At 40.8% G+C, this 18,413-nt stretch overlaps 1 protein-coding gene across 7 annotated transcripts in view; it reads left to right on the top strand.

Moving 5' to 3' along the window:
* The window catches only part of LOC122651608 (sister chromatid cohesion protein PDS5 homolog A), a 136,460-nt gene that overhangs the window by 54,869 nt on the left and 63,178 nt on the right, over positions 1–18,413 (top strand). For 5 of the 7 annotated variants that reach the window (XM_043845061.1, XM_043845057.1, XM_043845062.1 and 2 more), the window contains exons 14-16: positions 1,075–1,201; positions 12,176–12,325; positions 12,438–12,506. In XM_043845061.1, the coding sequence (XP_043700996.1) occupies positions 1,075–1,201; positions 12,176–12,325; positions 12,438–12,506 (346 nt within the window). The remainder of the gene's footprint in view (positions 1–1,074; positions 1,202–12,175; positions 12,326–12,437; positions 12,507–18,413) is intronic. The other 2 variants (XM_043845058.1, XM_043845063.1) reach the window with 1 other exon arrangement.

The raw sequence follows: 18,413 nt of genomic DNA, 5'->3' as shown, positions 1-18,413 counted from the left end.
AGCTCTTCAGGGGGGGGGTACATATACATAAGATCTAGGGTTAAAAGCTCACCCTTGGGTGGTGTCATTGCCCATCAAGCCGATAATCCACCCTTTTATTCCAACTAACCCCTTGACTGCCATGACCCAAGGTCATAGGTGTTGACCATTGGCAGCGTCGCAACACCTACCAAAGGAAAAATCAATTTCACCCGGAAAGTTAGGGTGAAATTTGGGCGTGGGTGTAACATTCCGCCACCAGTCACTTCTCAAAACACCCATCAGTTTCTTGGCAGACTGCCACAAGGAGCTCCCACGCCATAGACAACACCAGTATAGTATGAAGATTACATGAGGTCCTATTTTGACAACAGCACTGATTATCCTCCTAGTCGCAATGATGATTCACAGATGTTGAAGCTGGAGTTGAAGGAGTATGGTGGAAAGCTTGATCCGCAGGTATATTCCTTGATTGGTTGAATGCTATTGGTGATTACTTTGATTGGTACGACATGACTGAGGCAAGAAAGGTGAAATTAGTCAAGACTAAAATCTAAATTAGTTGGGCTAGCAAGAGAATGGTGGAAGCTGCAAGAAAGGAGGATGAAAGATTGAGGCACGCTTCCCAGTACTTGGCCCCTCCCACAACTAACCAAATATGACTCTTTAATGACTCAACTAAAGTCAACTACATTACATAATGTACCTCGCTACTAATTAAATATTTATTTTCTTACCCCTCCTTTAGTCCCCCACTTTTGGGCCCTATAATTTAGACCAATACCTAAAAGAATTAAAAGCCCATACCCCTTATATATTAAAATAATCCTCATTGTGTTCGTTGGCTTATTCTGTGAAACCTTTGTTGTTCTTTCCTTGGTATTTCGTGCATACTGTTGGTGATAAATTTATATGAACTTTGAAGCAGATTAACTAATATTAATTGGACATCAGGTTGTATATGGGTTTTCCGATATAGTTGTGATTTGAGCATATGACCATCGTTATTATCCCCCCTCTCTCTCTCTGTATATCTTTATGTTTGTTGTTTGCAGCAAAGAATTTAATGCAATTGACGACATTCTATTCTTGTAGAGATATTTATCCTTTGCTTGAGAGGGTATGCTTGGAGGGAACTCGTATGCAGTCAAAAGCTGCTGTCTCTGCAATTGCTGCTTTAACTAGTGCTTCTGATCATTGTGTTTTCTCGGAATTATGCAAGGTATTCTTCAATTCAACTGCTGTAAAACTGGCATCATTTGCATTTCTGTTACACATCTTTTCAACATGGTGGCAAGTTTGATCTGTTTCAATTCTGAACACGAGCTTTTAATGGCCTGTGTCGCATGTATCGCAATGTATCACAACGTATCGCGCCGTATTGGCCGATATGTTAGCGATACATATCAATACCATAGTACTATATCTCGCGATATATCGGTATCTCGGGCTTACCGAGATATCCGAAATATCCGAAATCTGGCGAAATTTTGCCGAAATATTGCATTTTTTCTGCAATATTTCGGGAGTCCATCTCGGTGGGTATTTGGCCATATCGAGGCCTGATACTTCATGGACACCCTTATTTAAGCTAAATAAACACATTTAAACCTTCATATTGCAAAAAAAATGAACTCAAAGTGGTGTTTTGGGTTTGCACCCTTGATTGACTGTTTACGGTCGGACCCTGTTGTATAAAATAGTTAAATACATATTGTTTAAGTACTAAAAGACATAATAAGAAATTTAAACGAAGTAATGAAACAAAAACAAAGTCAAATGTAGCCTTTAGTTTAAACTTTAAAGTTTAAACTCATAAAGTCACAAGTGCATAAGTCATAACTCATAAACTTCATAATAGTCAATAGTTCAATACTCAATACACAAAGTATTTCTACGAAATTTACCAAAATATACCGAAATGTACCGAAATATACTGCTCAATACACAGTATTTCTACGAAATATACCGAAATTTCGCCGAAATTTGAACTTTTTTCATTTTGGAAGCCCATCTCATCTCGGTAGTGTCGAAATTATCGAAATTTACCGAAATTTCGGCGATGTATCGCGAAATTTTGTACCATGATCAATACTTTAGTTTTGTTTAACCCCTTAACTTGACATATTGATGAGTATCGGTACATATCGATAATATCGTATCGCACTGTATCGGCTGATACAATGCAGTATTTATTGATATATGATAATTTATTAAAAAAAGATACGTATCTCACTGTATCGTATCGATACCGTGCAATACCAATACGTATCGGTCCATACGATATGGTGCGATACTTCAAACCATGCATGTAGGTCCAAAATTGCAACTGCATCACTTTCTTTGATAAACCATGCAGAAGACACTATATTTGGATGAAGAATCATTTGAAGCATGGTTCATTGTCTCGGTATCACAGGTTTCCGAGATGAAACCTTGGGTCGATTTGAAATCGGACCAGATTTCGCATGGTTTTGACTAGTTTTCTGTCGAAACCTTAGTTTCGACCTGATCCTGGTTAAACCACCTATATAAATTCACTTGTTCCCATCGAAACTTGTCTGTTACGACCATGGTTCAAGAAACCGAGATGAAACCTGGGCTCAAAATGGTATCTAACAAGGTTTGCATCTGATTTATGCCAAACACCAATTAAGTAACTGACTTTGTAATTATCTCTCCATTTACTTAAGATTTTATTCATAAATAAGCAAACACCCCCCAAATGGATGTAATAAAAATAGTTTAAAATTCAAATTTCAAAAGTATAAAAAGTCTACTGTCCAGTTCAAAAACAAAAACTCAATTTTCGGTTGTAAGTGTGATTTTCAACTTTCAAATGCTAGGGTTTTTCTCAAATCTAAAAAGTTTGTAAATCTTATTGTGATAGAACATCACTAAAAACCAAAAAAAGCCGCAATATAATCTTTTGTTTTGATGTCTAAAATTTTATTTCTATTCAGCACAATTTTAAACAGCAATCGTGCACACCAAATAAAGCTTGACCGGAACATAATTCCTTCAACAGAAATCAGATTTAAGCAATCTTGGATTTATTGGAAAGCTGATTTTGTGCTCTACCTAATTCAAAAAGTCTTATGTACAAATAAAATCATTTGACTAATCAAACTTATTAGAGAACAAGAACATTTCTCTAAATCCAGAGCAGTTTAATTACTTATAGATAAGATCATATTTTCCAAGAACAATATAAACCAAATGTTAGATTAGGTATACTAGATTACCAGGGCAATAATCATTTCTAAGAACAATATAAACCAAATGTATGTTTTGATTGTTTCAAACTTTCAATAGGTTATTTACATTTGTAGTGCCTAAATTATATGCAGATTTTTTGACTTATTGTTTATAATAAGGCTAGCGTACATAATCATTCAGTCTAAATTAGCAAACTTGGGTCAACATCACAAGTACCTTTTTGGGTGGTGATATTCCCAGGTTGATACTAAGAGAGAGAGAGAGGGGGGGGCTAAATCAGGGTCACTAAATTCTTCCAATTTTATTCCCGACACCCATTGCAACACTCCCTTGGTATTCCCAACACTGATGACAATGTATCAATCAACACTGATGTAGCGGAACTCATGACTAACACACATACTGTCTCACTTACGATACAGGCAAAGATGCACACTGTAATTTCTCAACACTAACACTGACTGGCTAGAGCAATCCCAAGTTTACCAATTCCACACACTGTAGCACAACACGCATAGTTGTATGCACTTCTACCTTGCCACCACAAAGTGGCTAGTTCTACCAGAAAGTGCGCACCCATCCTGTCATCACGATAGAACTCCAATATATCCAAACAAATGCAAATCACTAGAACAAAAGATATACGTGGTTCGGCAGTGTGCCTACATCCCCGGAGTAATGTCCATACCGGGCTCAGTGTCTACTCAATCACTAGTAATTTTTTACTGCAACAATGGCTCAGGAACACCGTATCCTGCTTCAACTATTGCCTACTGAAGTATTAGAGATTAATGGCTTGTGACATTATGTCCACAACCCACTTGATTTATAATAGACTAGAGAATGTTTTAGAATAGAAACAAGTGCAAGAATACCCCAAGGGATAAAAAGATAAAATACCTTTGTACCCTAAAATGACAACACTTCCTCTCAAGTTGGTGCATAGATGTCAATCATGCCCAACTTGGTAATAATAGGATGAAAAACTTTACTAGATAAACCCTTAGTGAACATGTCTGCCAGTTGCTCTGCAGAAGTGATAAAGAGAACACAAATGATGCCTTGTTCTAACTTCTCCTTAATGAAGTGACTGTCAATCTCAATATGCTTTGTTCGATCATGCTGAACTGGGTTGTGTGCAATACTGATGGTTGACTTGCGGTCACAAAAGAGTTGCATAGGAAGCTGAATAGGGACACAGATTCTGGAGGAGACCTGAAGCCAGAAAAGTTCACAAATACCATGGGCCATAGCCCTAAACTATGCCTCTGAACTAGAACAAGTAACTACTGCCTGCTTCTTGCTGTGCCAAGTAACAAGGTTCCCACCAACCAGAGTATAGTATCTGGAGGTGGAATGTCTATCGTCAAGGGAACCCACCCAATCAGTATCAATGTAAGCTTCAATCCGTAGATGGTCATGAGAGGAAAAAAGAATCTCTTGACCTGCAGCAGACTTCAGGTACCTCAAGATCCTATAAACAACTTCCAAATGACCAAAGTAGGGATCATGCATGTATTGACTGACCATACTAATTGCAAATGTAAAATCCGGCCTAGTGTGGGAGAGATAAAATAATCTCCCAACCAATCTCTGATATCCCTCTGTATCCACAGGTTCACCATCCTTTTGGTTGAGGTGAAAATTTTCCTCTAGGGGGTATTTGCTGGTTTGTACCCTAACATCCCAGTGTTAGTCAAAAGGTCGAGTGTATACTTCCATTGAGAAAGGAAGATACCTCGATCTGATCTCCCAAGGAAGTATCGTAGCTTTCCCAGATCTTTAATCTCAAATTCAGTACCCAGAAATGTTTTCAACTGGGCTATCTCACTACTATCACTTCCTGTTACCACGATATCATCGACATACACAATAAGAAAAGTATTCTTCTCACCATTCTTCTTGATGAACAGAGTATGATCAGCATTACTCTTTTTGTAACCTGCAAGCATCATGACTTTATGAAAGTGCCCAAACCACGCTCTAGGTGACTTTTTCAACCCATATAAAGCTCTTTAACTTGCAGACCTTGCAATGTTTTTCGGACTGAAGAATCCAGGAGGGACATCCATGTATACTTCCTCTTCAAGTTCCCCATGAAGGAACACATTTTTTACATCCAGTTGTTGTAGCTCCCATCCCAAGTTAACCACACATTAGAGAATTACCCACACAATGTTTAACTTGGCCATAGGAGCAAAGGTCTCCTGGTAGTCTATTGGTGAATGTCTGGGTAAAGCCATTGGCAACAAACCGAGCCTTGTAGCTATCAACAGTACCATCCATATTTTGCTTCACAGTGAACACCCATTTGCATCCCACAAGTTTCTTCCCCGGAGGAACTGTGACTAAGTTCCACGTCTCATTTTTTCCAAGTGCTCTTATCTCTTCTACCATAACAACCTTCCAATTTTAATCTGCCAATGCTTCCTACCAGTGCTTAGGAATAGAGATGGATGACAAGGAGGAAACACAAGCATGAAAAGGAGAAAGAGATTCATAAGAGACTACATTGGAAAAAGGGTGTAGCCATATAGGATGCAAGTTCTAACAGGTGTATGGATGGCATTAGGTAGATCAAGTGTAGGATCAGAAATAGGAGAAGACTTACCAAGTGGAGATTGTGTGAGAGAACTTGGATCAGGAGGTGACGATTGAAGTGGCACAATGGTAGTGGTGGTGGCTTCATCTTGCTGCCTTCTAGACTTGTTGCGAACAAAAGTCTTAAAGGAACCGTGGGCTTATCTTGAATGGGAGCCATGGGCTCCCTCTGTACTTAAATCGCCCCTTGCTCCCTCTGAACCGAATGATGTCTTCTTCTTCTATTAGAGCAACAAGTAACACACAACCAAATACCTTTGGAGGCACAATTGAAGTAATAGAAGCTTTAAGCAGCTCCAAGGGGCAGTGAGAGTTGAGAACTCGAGAAGGCATCCTATTAATGAGGTATGCAGCCGTGAGGATAGCCTCTCCAGTAAGGGACATAGACGTTCATTTGAAACATCAATGAATGCGCAACCTCCAGTAAATGCTGATTCTTCGGCCACGCCAAAATGACCTATCAAAATATTCACGCCTATTATCTGACCGAAGAAGTTTAATCTTGGCATCAAACTTGGTCTTAACCATTTGGAGAAAGAGTTGGAAATAGTGGAAGACTTCACTCTTTTGGCGCAACCAGTAGATCCAAGTCACCCGCGTATGGCAATCAATAAATTTAATAAACAATCGGTATCCAATAACAGAAACACAATAGGTAGGGCCCTATACATCAGAATGAATTAAATGAAAAGGTTCCAAACTAATATTATCAGAAGGAGGATAGACCGAACGGGTTTCCCTTTGCAAAAATGCAAGCATCACAAAAAAAGTGGTTTGGGTTACATTTACTAATTAAATCTGGAAATCTTGGCCAAAGTCCCAAAAGGGGGATGATCCAAACGGTAATGCCATCTATATAAATCGGCTAGAGCAACTTCAGAAGAGCCAGGAGGAGCTTGTGTCATCAATGCTGAGGAAGAGGAGTCTGCAGAATCCAGCAGGTATAAGCCATTGACCACTTTACCACTGCCAACTGTTTTCTCCGTCGCCAAGTCTTGTAAAACACAATGGGACGGGAAAAAGGTTACCATGCAATTCAAATCCCTAGTAAGGCTACCAATGGAAAGGAGATTAGTAGCGAAGTTGGGCAGTGGGCACATGTGAACAAAAGATAAAGAGAGTAAAGGTGAGCATTTTACAGAACCTTCCCTAGAAATGGAGGAGAGGGAACCATCAACAACCCTAACTTTACCCTTACCTGAACCAGGAAAATACTCAAAAAAGGAATGGGATGAACCAGTCATATGGTTGGTGGTCTCTGATTAATAATCCAAGGATTGGATGCAAAGTAGGCACAATGACCACTGACAAAAATACCTTTATGAGCAAAATGGGAATTCGAAGAGGCTGGTGTGGAAGTGGCAACAAACGCTAATTGAGAAGAGTTGGGCAGTGCAAAGAGACGATGGAGCTGAGTCATCAAATCCTCCGGAGAGAGAAGTGCTCCAATGGGTGCAGCTTTAGTAGATTCGGTTTGGTGTGCTTGAACTGGACCAGTCCCACGACTGCGATCAAGACCTTTGCCATTTGTAGGTCTACCATGGAGCTTCCAACAAAAGTCTTTTGTTTGTTGTTCCTTCTCGCAATACTGACATATAATAGGGCCCTTGTTTGTATTAGGACGATCATTGGGACGTTGAGTCTCTCCATGGGAAGAGGCTCTGGTCCCTAAAAAAGTGCAGATCGGTCCGGGGCAGCAGGTTGTAACATCATAATACTGCAGCTATCTTCTGATTGAACTATAGCATACGCCTACTCCAGAGTGGGAAAAGGATCACGACTCAGGACATGTGCCCGAATCTGATCAAACTCAATATTAAGACCTGCCAAAAACACATACACACGAAACTTGTCCTACCTTTTGGCGAACTTCAAGGCATCAGTAGTGCAAGAAGCAGAGAAATCCTCATAATAGTCCAACTCTTGCCACATACTTTGCAACTCAGAAAAATACTGGGTTGGTGTGATCACTTTCTGTTTCATACTTTCATCTCATGAATCTTCTTCTAGAGTTTATAGACTTGAGCATCATTACCCACCTGAGAGTAGGTATCTTTGGTTGCCTTCCAGATTTTGGCAGCCGAATCCAGTAACAGATAACCCTTTGCAATATTTGGGTTCATGGAATTAATAAGGTAGGACATTATCAAATAGTTGTATGAATTCCACTTATTCTGTGTAGGACCAGCTTCTTCAGGCTTCGTAGTGTCCCTGGTAAGATGGCCAGAAAATCCACAGGATGCTATAGAAAGGAAGCAGGAGCGAGACCACATCAAGTAATTGTTCCCATTCAATTTAATGGAACACACAGGGAACGTAGGAAAGCCGCGATCACTAGAAGTGTCTGGAGAAGTCACGTTAGTAGTCACGCCCGACTTTGTTGCTAGTTAAAGATAAAAAATCTTCGAACAAAAAAGTCCTCTCAAAAGGGCATAGCCAAATCAGGCAAATCAAACAGTTCCTGGGAAGAGAAACATAGATCTCAAAAAAGGGAAAAAGGAGATCTCTCAATCACTCATGGATTCACAAAAAATTACCCTCGGTGGAAGAAATCACCACTGAGGGGTAGGATAAAGAAGAACTGAGAAGAGAGGGAGCGCTAGATACTGGCAGAGAAAGGGAGAGAGGCTGAGAGTGGAGAGAGAGAGAAGCGGAGGCGGAAGAGGGAGGTGACACTGGTGTTGGGTGGCCATTCTAAGAGAGATAAGGGACTGCTAGAGTTTTTTTCATTAGGTTTTGGATCCCCATGGTGTTCTTCGCTTTGATACCATGAAGAATTAGACAATAATGGCTTGTGACATTATGTTCAGAGTGCACTTTGTTTATAATAGACTAGAGAATGTTCTAGAATAGGCACAAGTGCAAGAATACCCCTAAGGGATAAAAGACAAAAATACGCTTGTACCCCAAATTACAACACTACACAAGAGCAAGGAGAACAATCCCGTTGGTATATTTGAGCCACAACAATGACTCAGGAACACCCTCTTGCTTCAACCCTGGATGATATGAAGGATAGGACAACAATTCCCAAAACCCTACACAAGTCCTAACTTTGCTAGGTTTACAGTATAATATCAGAAAATATAAATCCCATAATTACAGCAATTGTCTGGGTTTTCCGACATTAACCAAACACCAAACAAATAAAAAATATAGATTTTCGATGTGGATTACCTTAGCTTGTGTAATCCCGCTGATAAATGCTTCCCCTGATGCGTAGAAATTAAACTGAACGTGCAACGTGCATCAACGCAATCATCTCAAACACCAAAACCCTTCACCATCAGAAAAATAGGGTTTTGCAAATCTGAGATACTCTCCCTGTGTATTCCCACGCAGTACAGCCTCCTTGATGCGCAAAAAATTAAACTTGAATGCATACAAAACATCAAAGTAAAACATCAAAGTACGAACCCGACGGTCAGTACATCTTCTTGAGCCAGAAAGATGGTTTTCTGCTCACTGGAATCCTCTTCTCATAGCTTCAGATTGTTGCTCTTATTTTTTTTTTTGAGAATCCTGCAAAACAACGCTCAATTTGGACTTAAAACATGTCCAGAAACTCAGTTTTAATGAAAGACTGCAATATGGCTGGGGGAAGGGCATTCTGGTAATTTTAGGGTTGTTTTGTGACACCAGGAACTGTAACGACCGTTCGGCAACTCATTTGAACCATTGGATCATGCGCCCGAAGCGTGTGAAATCTGGATCCTCTGATCCATGAGTTTCTGTCAGATTCCAATGGGGAGGGCCATATTGAATGAAATGGCATCTTTTTAAGGTGTACCGTACACTTGAGACACATGATATCACGGACTACAGGTAGCTCGTGGTGCGCTTCACTGTCAGTCGTTCGATCCGGAAGTTAATTCCTGGGGATGATGTCAGCGAGTAATATGGCATCTGTTAGACGGGTATGGTATATTGTCATATTACGGAAGAAAGTCCGAAAGACAATTCGAAGACAGCCGTGGTTCCGTATTTAAATTTTCGTGGATCACAGGATTCCGAGAAATGGAATCAGCGGCGTTGTAATACTGTGCGAGTGTGCGCGCATATCACTGAACAATCTGATGATCAAATGTAGCGCGATTGCAAAGATACTTTTCTGACCGACCAACTAGATGGCTTGCAACAGTATCTTTGCCGTCAGAGCCTTCCGCGCCTACATGCGCTTCGTCCTCAACCAAGGATTTGGAATCTGCTGATGGGATTTGTGTCTAGCTGTTCAAAGCTGGATACAATACATCCGTATCTATAGTAATAAGATGCTCTAGGTGACCAGAATTCCCGAAATAGAATATTGGCTATAGAAACTTCATCTTAATGTATTTTTCGACGCAGTGTTTGCCACTATGCTCATTATAGTTGGGAGCTTAACTCCACATATACAATCTTAGGAAGAACTTCTAGAGAGCACCTCCAAAATCTGTAAACTCTCCCATTTTACATATTTTTTGCACGACGATATGAAAATTGTTGTAACTTTCTTGTCCGGTATCAAAACAACGTACTTCCAGTTGCGTTGGACAGATAACTTGATGCTCTACTAGTTCCATGTACAAGACTTCTTCCAAACCTGCCATCTGGCCTTCCCAATTTGGCTTCAAAGTGAATGCAACTGCGCGAACCTATGAAATCTCCTTTAAAACTGTGCAGGGCCTTCGCCCAATGCTGCCAATCATTGTATAAACTTGTAATACACTGTAAAATGTCGTCAACTCTGCCCGGACACCTATGTATCACTGCAAAAACATGTCTACAGAATAACTGACCTGTCTGCACTACCAACCTACTGTCTGACTTGTCCAGCACTGCCAGAACACTTGTAAACACTGTGCATCATAAAAAATTGCTGTCTAACTCTATCTGACACCTATGCACTATTTCCAGCACTGCCTGTCAATTTCTGTACTACTTGTCATATCTGACACTGTACAAACTTGCACACTACTGTGAAATACCATCATATACTGCCGCACATGTCCATAAGCTGCCAAATCATTATTTGTCACTTCCAGCTGCACTGCCAGTACACTGACACATCTTTGCCACTCTAGCTGCCACTCATCACTGTCACTACACTATATCATGTGCCACAGTCACTGTAACTGTACTTACTGTGCTGCCACTTATCACACTGCCCATGTCACACTGCTCCACTGAACTACTGTTCACCACTGACACATCTCTCTGTTACACTGACTGTGTCAAGCATCATGACCTGTGTGAGTGTGTTGATCCTTACTGTGTTGACAACAATGAAAACACTAACTACCATATCTCCAACAGGTGGTTTTTTGGCAAAAATAATTCATGGATTAGGTTTAAAATGTAAAAAATAGGCAGCACAGGAAAAATCAAGACAAAACCACTTTATGGGCCTCGAAACTAAGGTTTCGAGTTGGTCTAGAAAAAAATACCAGGTTTCGACTGAAACCAACTCGAAAAAATACCAGGTTTCGACTGAGTTTCAGTCGAAACCTGCCATATCTTGGTTTCGGGTCTGACCGTAACCAGCCTCGAAACTGAGATTTTGAACCTCGATTTGAAGGAGCGATTCGGTCGAAACCTGCCATTTCTTGGTTTCGGGTCTGACCGATACTGGCCTCGAAACTGAGATTTTAACTTTGATTTGAAGGAGCAATGGTGTTTGCAACTGCATCAATATGTTTTTTTGGTTCAGCCATGGTTTTGCTTTTTTATTTTTTGATTCAACTGTGAGAAAACAGAAAACATAGATACACTGATCTCGGTGTTTGTTGCCTTTTAATTGTAATTGTTTGTTGATAGATCTGTTTCCGGAGGTCTGTTTAAGGTTCCTATTTTTGTATTGCCTTGCTATTAAAATTTTGTGCATGCTGCACAATTGGTGTGTACGGTTGGTGCCTTCTTGCTCCTGCCCAACATGTAATAAATTTTGATGTACATTGTGCTGCTCAAACTTACCTTTACTCTTTGGAGTTTTAAGTCCTGCTCTCTAACTTCTGTGCACAGGCAAATATAATTCTGCTTATGTACTGCAATGTAGATATGTTATTTATTTATACAGGCTTTTATTTTATCTAATCCTATTTATTTTGACAATTCCAGCTTGTTAAGTTCATAAATTCTTTTAAGGTTCTTGCCACAGACCTTGGGTTGTCGACCCATTTAAACCCTGACAACTAAACACTGAATGGTTTCTCAATCCAAAAAGAAAGAAAAACAAAGTGGAAATGTTACTTTTGTGTGAAGTTCTGTGGCGTTCTTCCGTTTGTATTTGCTGATCTTTGCCTGAACTTCTTTCATCTCATTTTTGTACAAATGTTTTTATCATCAAATGTTCTGATAAATAACATTAGGGTCATTTTGTTTCTGTTTCCATGGCCAGAAACTTGTGGATTGTCTTCATTCTGGGCAAAATATTGCAACTGTCCTGCAATCTTTGGGCTGTATTGCACAATATTCTGTATCAGCATTTGAGACCATGGATAAAAAGATTGCACAGTATATAGTTGAGAAAATATTTCATGATTCCAATGTGAGTTTTAATTATCTTATTTTCTTGTGAAGATTAATTTTAACAGAAAACTCATGTGTATTCAATAATTTCCTCTCTGCTTTGTTGACGTAAAAACCTGTTATTTATATAGGTTCAGTCATTAGATTGCATGTGTTCATTGGACGAGGATTCTGGGTGCAGCATCCCTTGCAGACTTAAGGTAAGTGCAGGATGAAAAGATGGTCGCACTAAGCATTGATTGGGTAATTGGGTGCTTACCTTCATTTCTTACTATTGAAGAATATTTTAATATGCATCATTGTTAACTCATTACCAATTACTGGTAGTTAGCACCCAAAATAAAAATTTTACTGCCAGTTAAATCTTCCAGCTTCATCTACAAAGCATTTTTCTCTCCTGATCCTTGAGTGAGTTACAAGTGCCTTCCAAGGGTATAGTGGAATGCATCTCCCTTGCCGCTGAAAAATATTTACTGTCAAAGACTGTTCACAATAGTCTGGAAGATTATTGATGGGCATGTTGTGACATTTGATTTACCTCTTCAGGAGGCCATATTTCCTAACCAACAATGAAATCATTCCGAGCTCTACATAGATACCAACAGATCAAGGAGCAGAAGCCTAGTGTTTCACGGCTTATCTTCTTTCCATATCCTAATATAGAGTTCCAACCATGAATCCAGAGGTGAAGTTTTGGCTCCTCAGAGGATGGCATGACATAGGAATAGGATGGGATGCTACCGAACAAAACTGCTCGTGAATGTACAGATTGTTTCTGAAACGGCTCCGCATCGATGGCAGTATGGATCGATTGGAACCTGACGTCGATGGAGAGCTTCCCTGGATGCTAGACTGAGGGCACATGCACACCAAAGAAAGGACCTAAATTTTGGTATAGTTTGGAAATTCCATGTTCATTTCCAAACAAAGTTTGGTATATGAGTCCGGGTGCTGCTTGTTGAGGAGGATGGTCGTTGAGATTCATTGTCGCCCAATTGGTTGCAAAGAAGATGGTACACCATCTTAACAGAGTACACTCCATTCTTGGAACTACCCCGAACCTGAGAGTCTTCCCTCGAGAAAAGACTAAGGTTAGTACGAAGAATCACTTCTTTATTAGATGGATGGAAGAAAGTGTCCAGCTGGGCTTGATTCCAAGTTTTATTACCCTGGTTTATGAGTTCACAAACCCATACAAGTGGGCAGTCCCCTGATTGCCTGTGTTAGATCTTGAAACCTTGAAGTGTAGGGATCCAATTATCCTCCCATATTTTCATCTCATCTCCTGTTTCGACTAGCCACAGATGACTATCGAGAATCAATTTTCTTCCTTTGAGGATACTCCTCCATGCTCAAGAAGGTTGATTTCCTTGTTTAGCCTGTAGAAGTCACAATGGGGCATATAAATTGCTTTCATAAACTTTACCCGATGAGATCTCTTTAGTCCTACAAGCATTCATGATTTATTCGGAAAAAAAAAAATCTTCTACTTTTGATTCTGCATTGCTTGAAAGTTCTCGGACAGCATGTGGTAAGGTGGTTGGTGGTCTGTACGTGCTTGAAAGTTCCCGGACAGCATTAACATCACAGCTGGCATCTTCTACTTTTGATTCTGCATTGCTTGAGTTGAATAATCGGCATCGTCGTTTGGGCCATCCCCCGATTGGGGTTTTATCTGCTTTATTCCTAGTTTGGTGAAACAATGTAATAAACACAATTTTTCTTGTGATGCTTACACTTTGGCAAAGCAAACTCGGAGTATTTTTCCTATTTCAGATAACAGAAGTTTGAGTCCTTTTGGTTTAATTCATTCTGATGTTTGGGGCCCTGCCCGTTGTGTTTCTACCTCTGGGTTCCGATGGTTTGTCACATTTATCGATTGTTTTAGTCGGACGACTTGGGTATATTTGATGCATAGCAAGAGTGATGTGTTTAATTGTTTTATGTTATTCCACAAAATGGTCCAGACGCAGTTTGATGCCAAGGTGAAGATTCTTCGTTCAAATTATGGCAAGGAATATATGGATGGTGCTTTCCGTTCCTATTTAGACAACCATGGGATCATACACCAGACTTCTTGTGTTGACACTCCCACTCAAAATGGAGTGGCTGAACGCAAGAACAGACATCTAATTGAGGTAGCTCGTTCCCTTATGTTCACCATGTCTGTCCCTCCTCGTTTCTAGGGTGATGCTGTGCTTACAGCTACTTACCTCATCAATCGACTTCCATCTCGTGTCTTGGGTGGCCGCTGTCCCTTGGATATGTTGGTTGGCATATCCACCTTTGTGGTGGCCCCAAGAGTGTTTGGCTGTGTTGTGTTTGCACGAAATCACCACGTCCATGGTAAGTTTGATCCCAGAGGATTACGGTGCATTTTTCTTGGTTACTCACCAACTCACAAGGGCTATAAATGCTACCATCCTCCTACCAGAAAGATGTTGGTTACCATGGATGTTGTCTTTCGGGAGTCGGAGGCTTACTTTCCATTGCCAGTGCCTTTGCAGGGGGAGACTCAAAGTAATGAAGATGTCCCGCTGATTGCTCCTTTAGATGTTGAGACACCAACCATTGAAGATGTTTCTATTGAACTAGAGGATAGAGTTACAAGTCAAGAACAAGAAGTGGGACAGATTGAGCAATAGGCATGGGGGGAGAGACTAGTGAAGCAGAAATACACTCAAGGAACTGATTTTCCTACAGATGGTCCTCGGTACAAAGAGAAAGAAACCACCACTGCTGCACCACCTACGCAATCGGCATCTGTTCCTACTCCAAATCTTGCTCCTAGTCATACTTCAGGTAAGCCCCCTCTTGATCCTAGTCTTGATTTACCAATTGCTCTTTGCAAACAAAAAAGAAGTTGCACTCAGCATCCTATCTCAAACTTTGCGTCCTTTGGTTGCTGATATTCTTGATCAGGATGGTTGGGCTCCCCCATCCTCTGGCAACTCTCTTAGCCTTATTTGGAGTGAGCTCCCCTCTATTCCAAGAAGGCCTACTGCCCGAGGAGATTGTGTTCTTTGGATAACAAACAGATCTGGCCTCTTCTCTTCTAAGGAAGCTTGGAACTACATTCGTTTGAAAGGCCAGCTGGTACCTTGGCGCAAGCTTCTTTGGGTCAAGCATCACATTCCTCGCCACTGTTTTACAGCTTGGAGGGTTTTCAACAACTGTCTCCCAACCTAGGCTTTTCTTCGAAGCCGCCAGATCCAAGTCTCTTCTGCTTGCTGCCTATGCTGGAACAATACTGAAGACTTGAATCATCTTTTCTTTGAGTGCTCTACCGTTGCTGCTATTTGGAAAGGCATCCTCCTCAAGTGCTGGCCGGTCCGTAGAAGAATTCTCCCCTTCTCTAGAGAGTGGATTTGGGTTGATATTACCTTCGCTGGCTCCTCTATTAGTGATGTGGTAGGGAGGCTGGCTTTCTGTGCCACTATCAACCATATTTGGATGGAGCGTAATATCAGGAAATGAACCTCCAATTCTCGTCCTTACCAAAAGATTTGGGATTCCATTTCCTTTGAGATTAAAGCAAAGTTATCTCTTGTCCCCCCCTCTAGTTGTTTAGACTCCCTAAGGAACATGCTCATTGTTGACTCCAGGGGCCTCTCTAATGTTTCTCTTGTTTCTTCAACCTCTCCTAGCTAAGGCTTTGGCTGTTTGTGTTTTTCTTGCCCCTAGGGGCCCTCTGTATTTCTTTTCTTCTCTTCGGTAATGATATTATTTATTCACCCAAAAAAAAACTCCTGCCTTTCATGCTTTCATATCCTCTTTGTCCTTTGTTTCTATACCTAACGCTTGGCAAGAAGCAATAGCCGAACCAAAATGGAAGGAGGCAATGAATGAAGAAATGCTTGCCCTTGCGAAAAATCAGACTTGGGATTTGGTAAGTTCTCCACATGGGAAGAGGCCTGTTGGTTATAAATGGGTCTTTATTGTGAAGCACAAGGCTGATGGTTCTGTGGAGAGATACAAGGCGAGATTAGTCGCCAAAGGGTTCACTCAAACCCAAGGAATCGATTATCAAGAGACTTTTGCTCCTGTAGCGAAGATGAATACTGTACGGGTCATCATTTCTTATGCTGTAAATCAAGGATGGGAACTTCAACAACTCGATGTGAAGAATGCCTTCTTACATGGAAACTTGAAAGAAGATGTCTACATGGAGGTACCCCCGGGTTTTACCTCTTCAGAGACCCGGGGGAAAGTGTGCAAGTTAAAGAAGGCCCTGTATGGTCTGAAGCAGTCCCCAAGGGCTTGGTTTGGCCGATTCCACAAGGCTATGATCGCATATGGGTATATAAGTAGAGTAATGCAGACTGCTTGGTTTGGCCGATTCCACAAGGCTATGATCGCATATGGGTATAAGCAGAGTAATGCAGACCACACATTATTTGTTAAGAGAGTGGGACAGCAAGTTACCCTTTTGATTATCTATGTTGATGACATAGTAATTACAGGCAGTGATGCACATGAGATTTAGAAGCTGAAAGCTTATTTGGGCACGGAGTTTGAAGTCAAAGATTTGGGCAAATTGAGGTACTTCCTAGGGATTGAGGTTGCCTATTCAGCTGAGGGCATATCTCTCTCTCAAAGGAAATATACCTTGGATGTATTGAAAGAAACATGGATGCTTGGGTGTAAACCAACAGATATCCCTCTGGAGCCCAACACACTTTTGAAGAGTAAGGAAGGTGAGCCAGTGGACAAAGGCAGCTATCAGAGGTTAGTGGGTCGATTGGTTTACCTCTCACATACCCGGCCAAACATCCCATTTGCTGTAAGCCTTGTCAGTCAATACTTGCATGATCCTCACTCTTCTCACTTGGAAGCAGCATACAGAATTCTCCGTTACCTCAAGTCAGCTCCGGGGAAAGGAGTATTGTTGTCTCCACACAGCCATCTCCGGATAGAAGCGTACACTGATGCAGATTGGGCTGGCAGTCCTGATGATAGGAAGTCCACATCTAGATATTGCACATTTGTTGGAGGTAACCTAACTACTTGGAGAAGCAAAAAACAAGTTAATGTGTGACGATCTAGTGCTGAAGCTGAATTCCGAGTTATGGTAAACGGTATTTGTGAGCTTCTTTGGCTCAAAGGGCTTCTTCAAGATTTGGGGATGAGTGCTGATCTTCCTATATGACTTTATTGTGACAGCAAGTCAGCAATCAGCATTGCTCACAACCCGGTCCAACATGATCGGACCAAACATGTTGAGATTGACCGGCACTTCATCAAAGAGAAGCTGGAATAAGGAATTATTTGTATTCCATTTATTCAGTCTAGTGAACAGTTGGCTGATATCCTTACCAAAGGAATTAATACAAAATTGTTTTTTTCTATTGTTAGCAAGTTGGGCATGTTTGATATGTATGCATCAACTTGAGGGGGAGTGTTGTAATATGAGTCCAAGGGTAAATCTATCCGTGGGGGTATTCTTGTATGAGGGTTTTAGTCCCACATTGCTTAGTTATATTTTTGTCATATGATTTCAATATTATAAATAAAGGCTGGGCTATGATCACATTGATAAAGCTAGTATTCACGGAATTCCACAATTATAACAATTGATAAGATTAGATAAGTCTTACATTATATTATGAACTGGATAGCAGCAATAAGTCTGGATCACCTCATTTCCCCATTCTGACCTTCTACTTCTAGATTGAGAATCAGGTGTAGTCCATATTCGCCAAGCTACTCAAGCAAGAAAGGCACGGTTAAGATGTGGGTCTCTAAACCCCAATCCTCCTTTCTCTTTAGAGTAACATAACCTTTTCCATGATATCCAATGAGTTTTTGTTCCTGCGTATTTGGACCCCAAAAGAAGTTTGCTGAGGCTTTACGGAGATGATCATGGTGGGAGATTGGAAGTTTGCAATGTGAGCTTGCATAGTTGGCCATAGATAAAGCAATAATTTGAGCATCACCTCTCTTCCGGTGTGGGATAAGAGATTCTGCTTCCAGCCTTGGAAACATTTGATAGTTTTGTCACTAAGGTCTTGGAAGAGTTGGACCTTGGAAACCCCAAATTCAGTTGACAATCCCAATTCCAAGGCCCGTCACCATAGCGGACTTTTAATATCTTAGAGACCCATCTT

This window comes from Telopea speciosissima, chromosome 2 (assembly GCF_018873765.1).
Source record: "Telopea speciosissima isolate NSW1024214 ecotype Mountain lineage chromosome 2, Tspe_v1, whole genome shotgun sequence".
NCBI classification, from domain to species: domain Eukaryota; kingdom Viridiplantae; phylum Streptophyta; class Magnoliopsida; order Proteales; family Proteaceae; genus Telopea; species Telopea speciosissima.
Note: the sequence above shows the minus strand (reverse complement) of the source record. Positions and strands in the feature narration are given on the sequence as shown.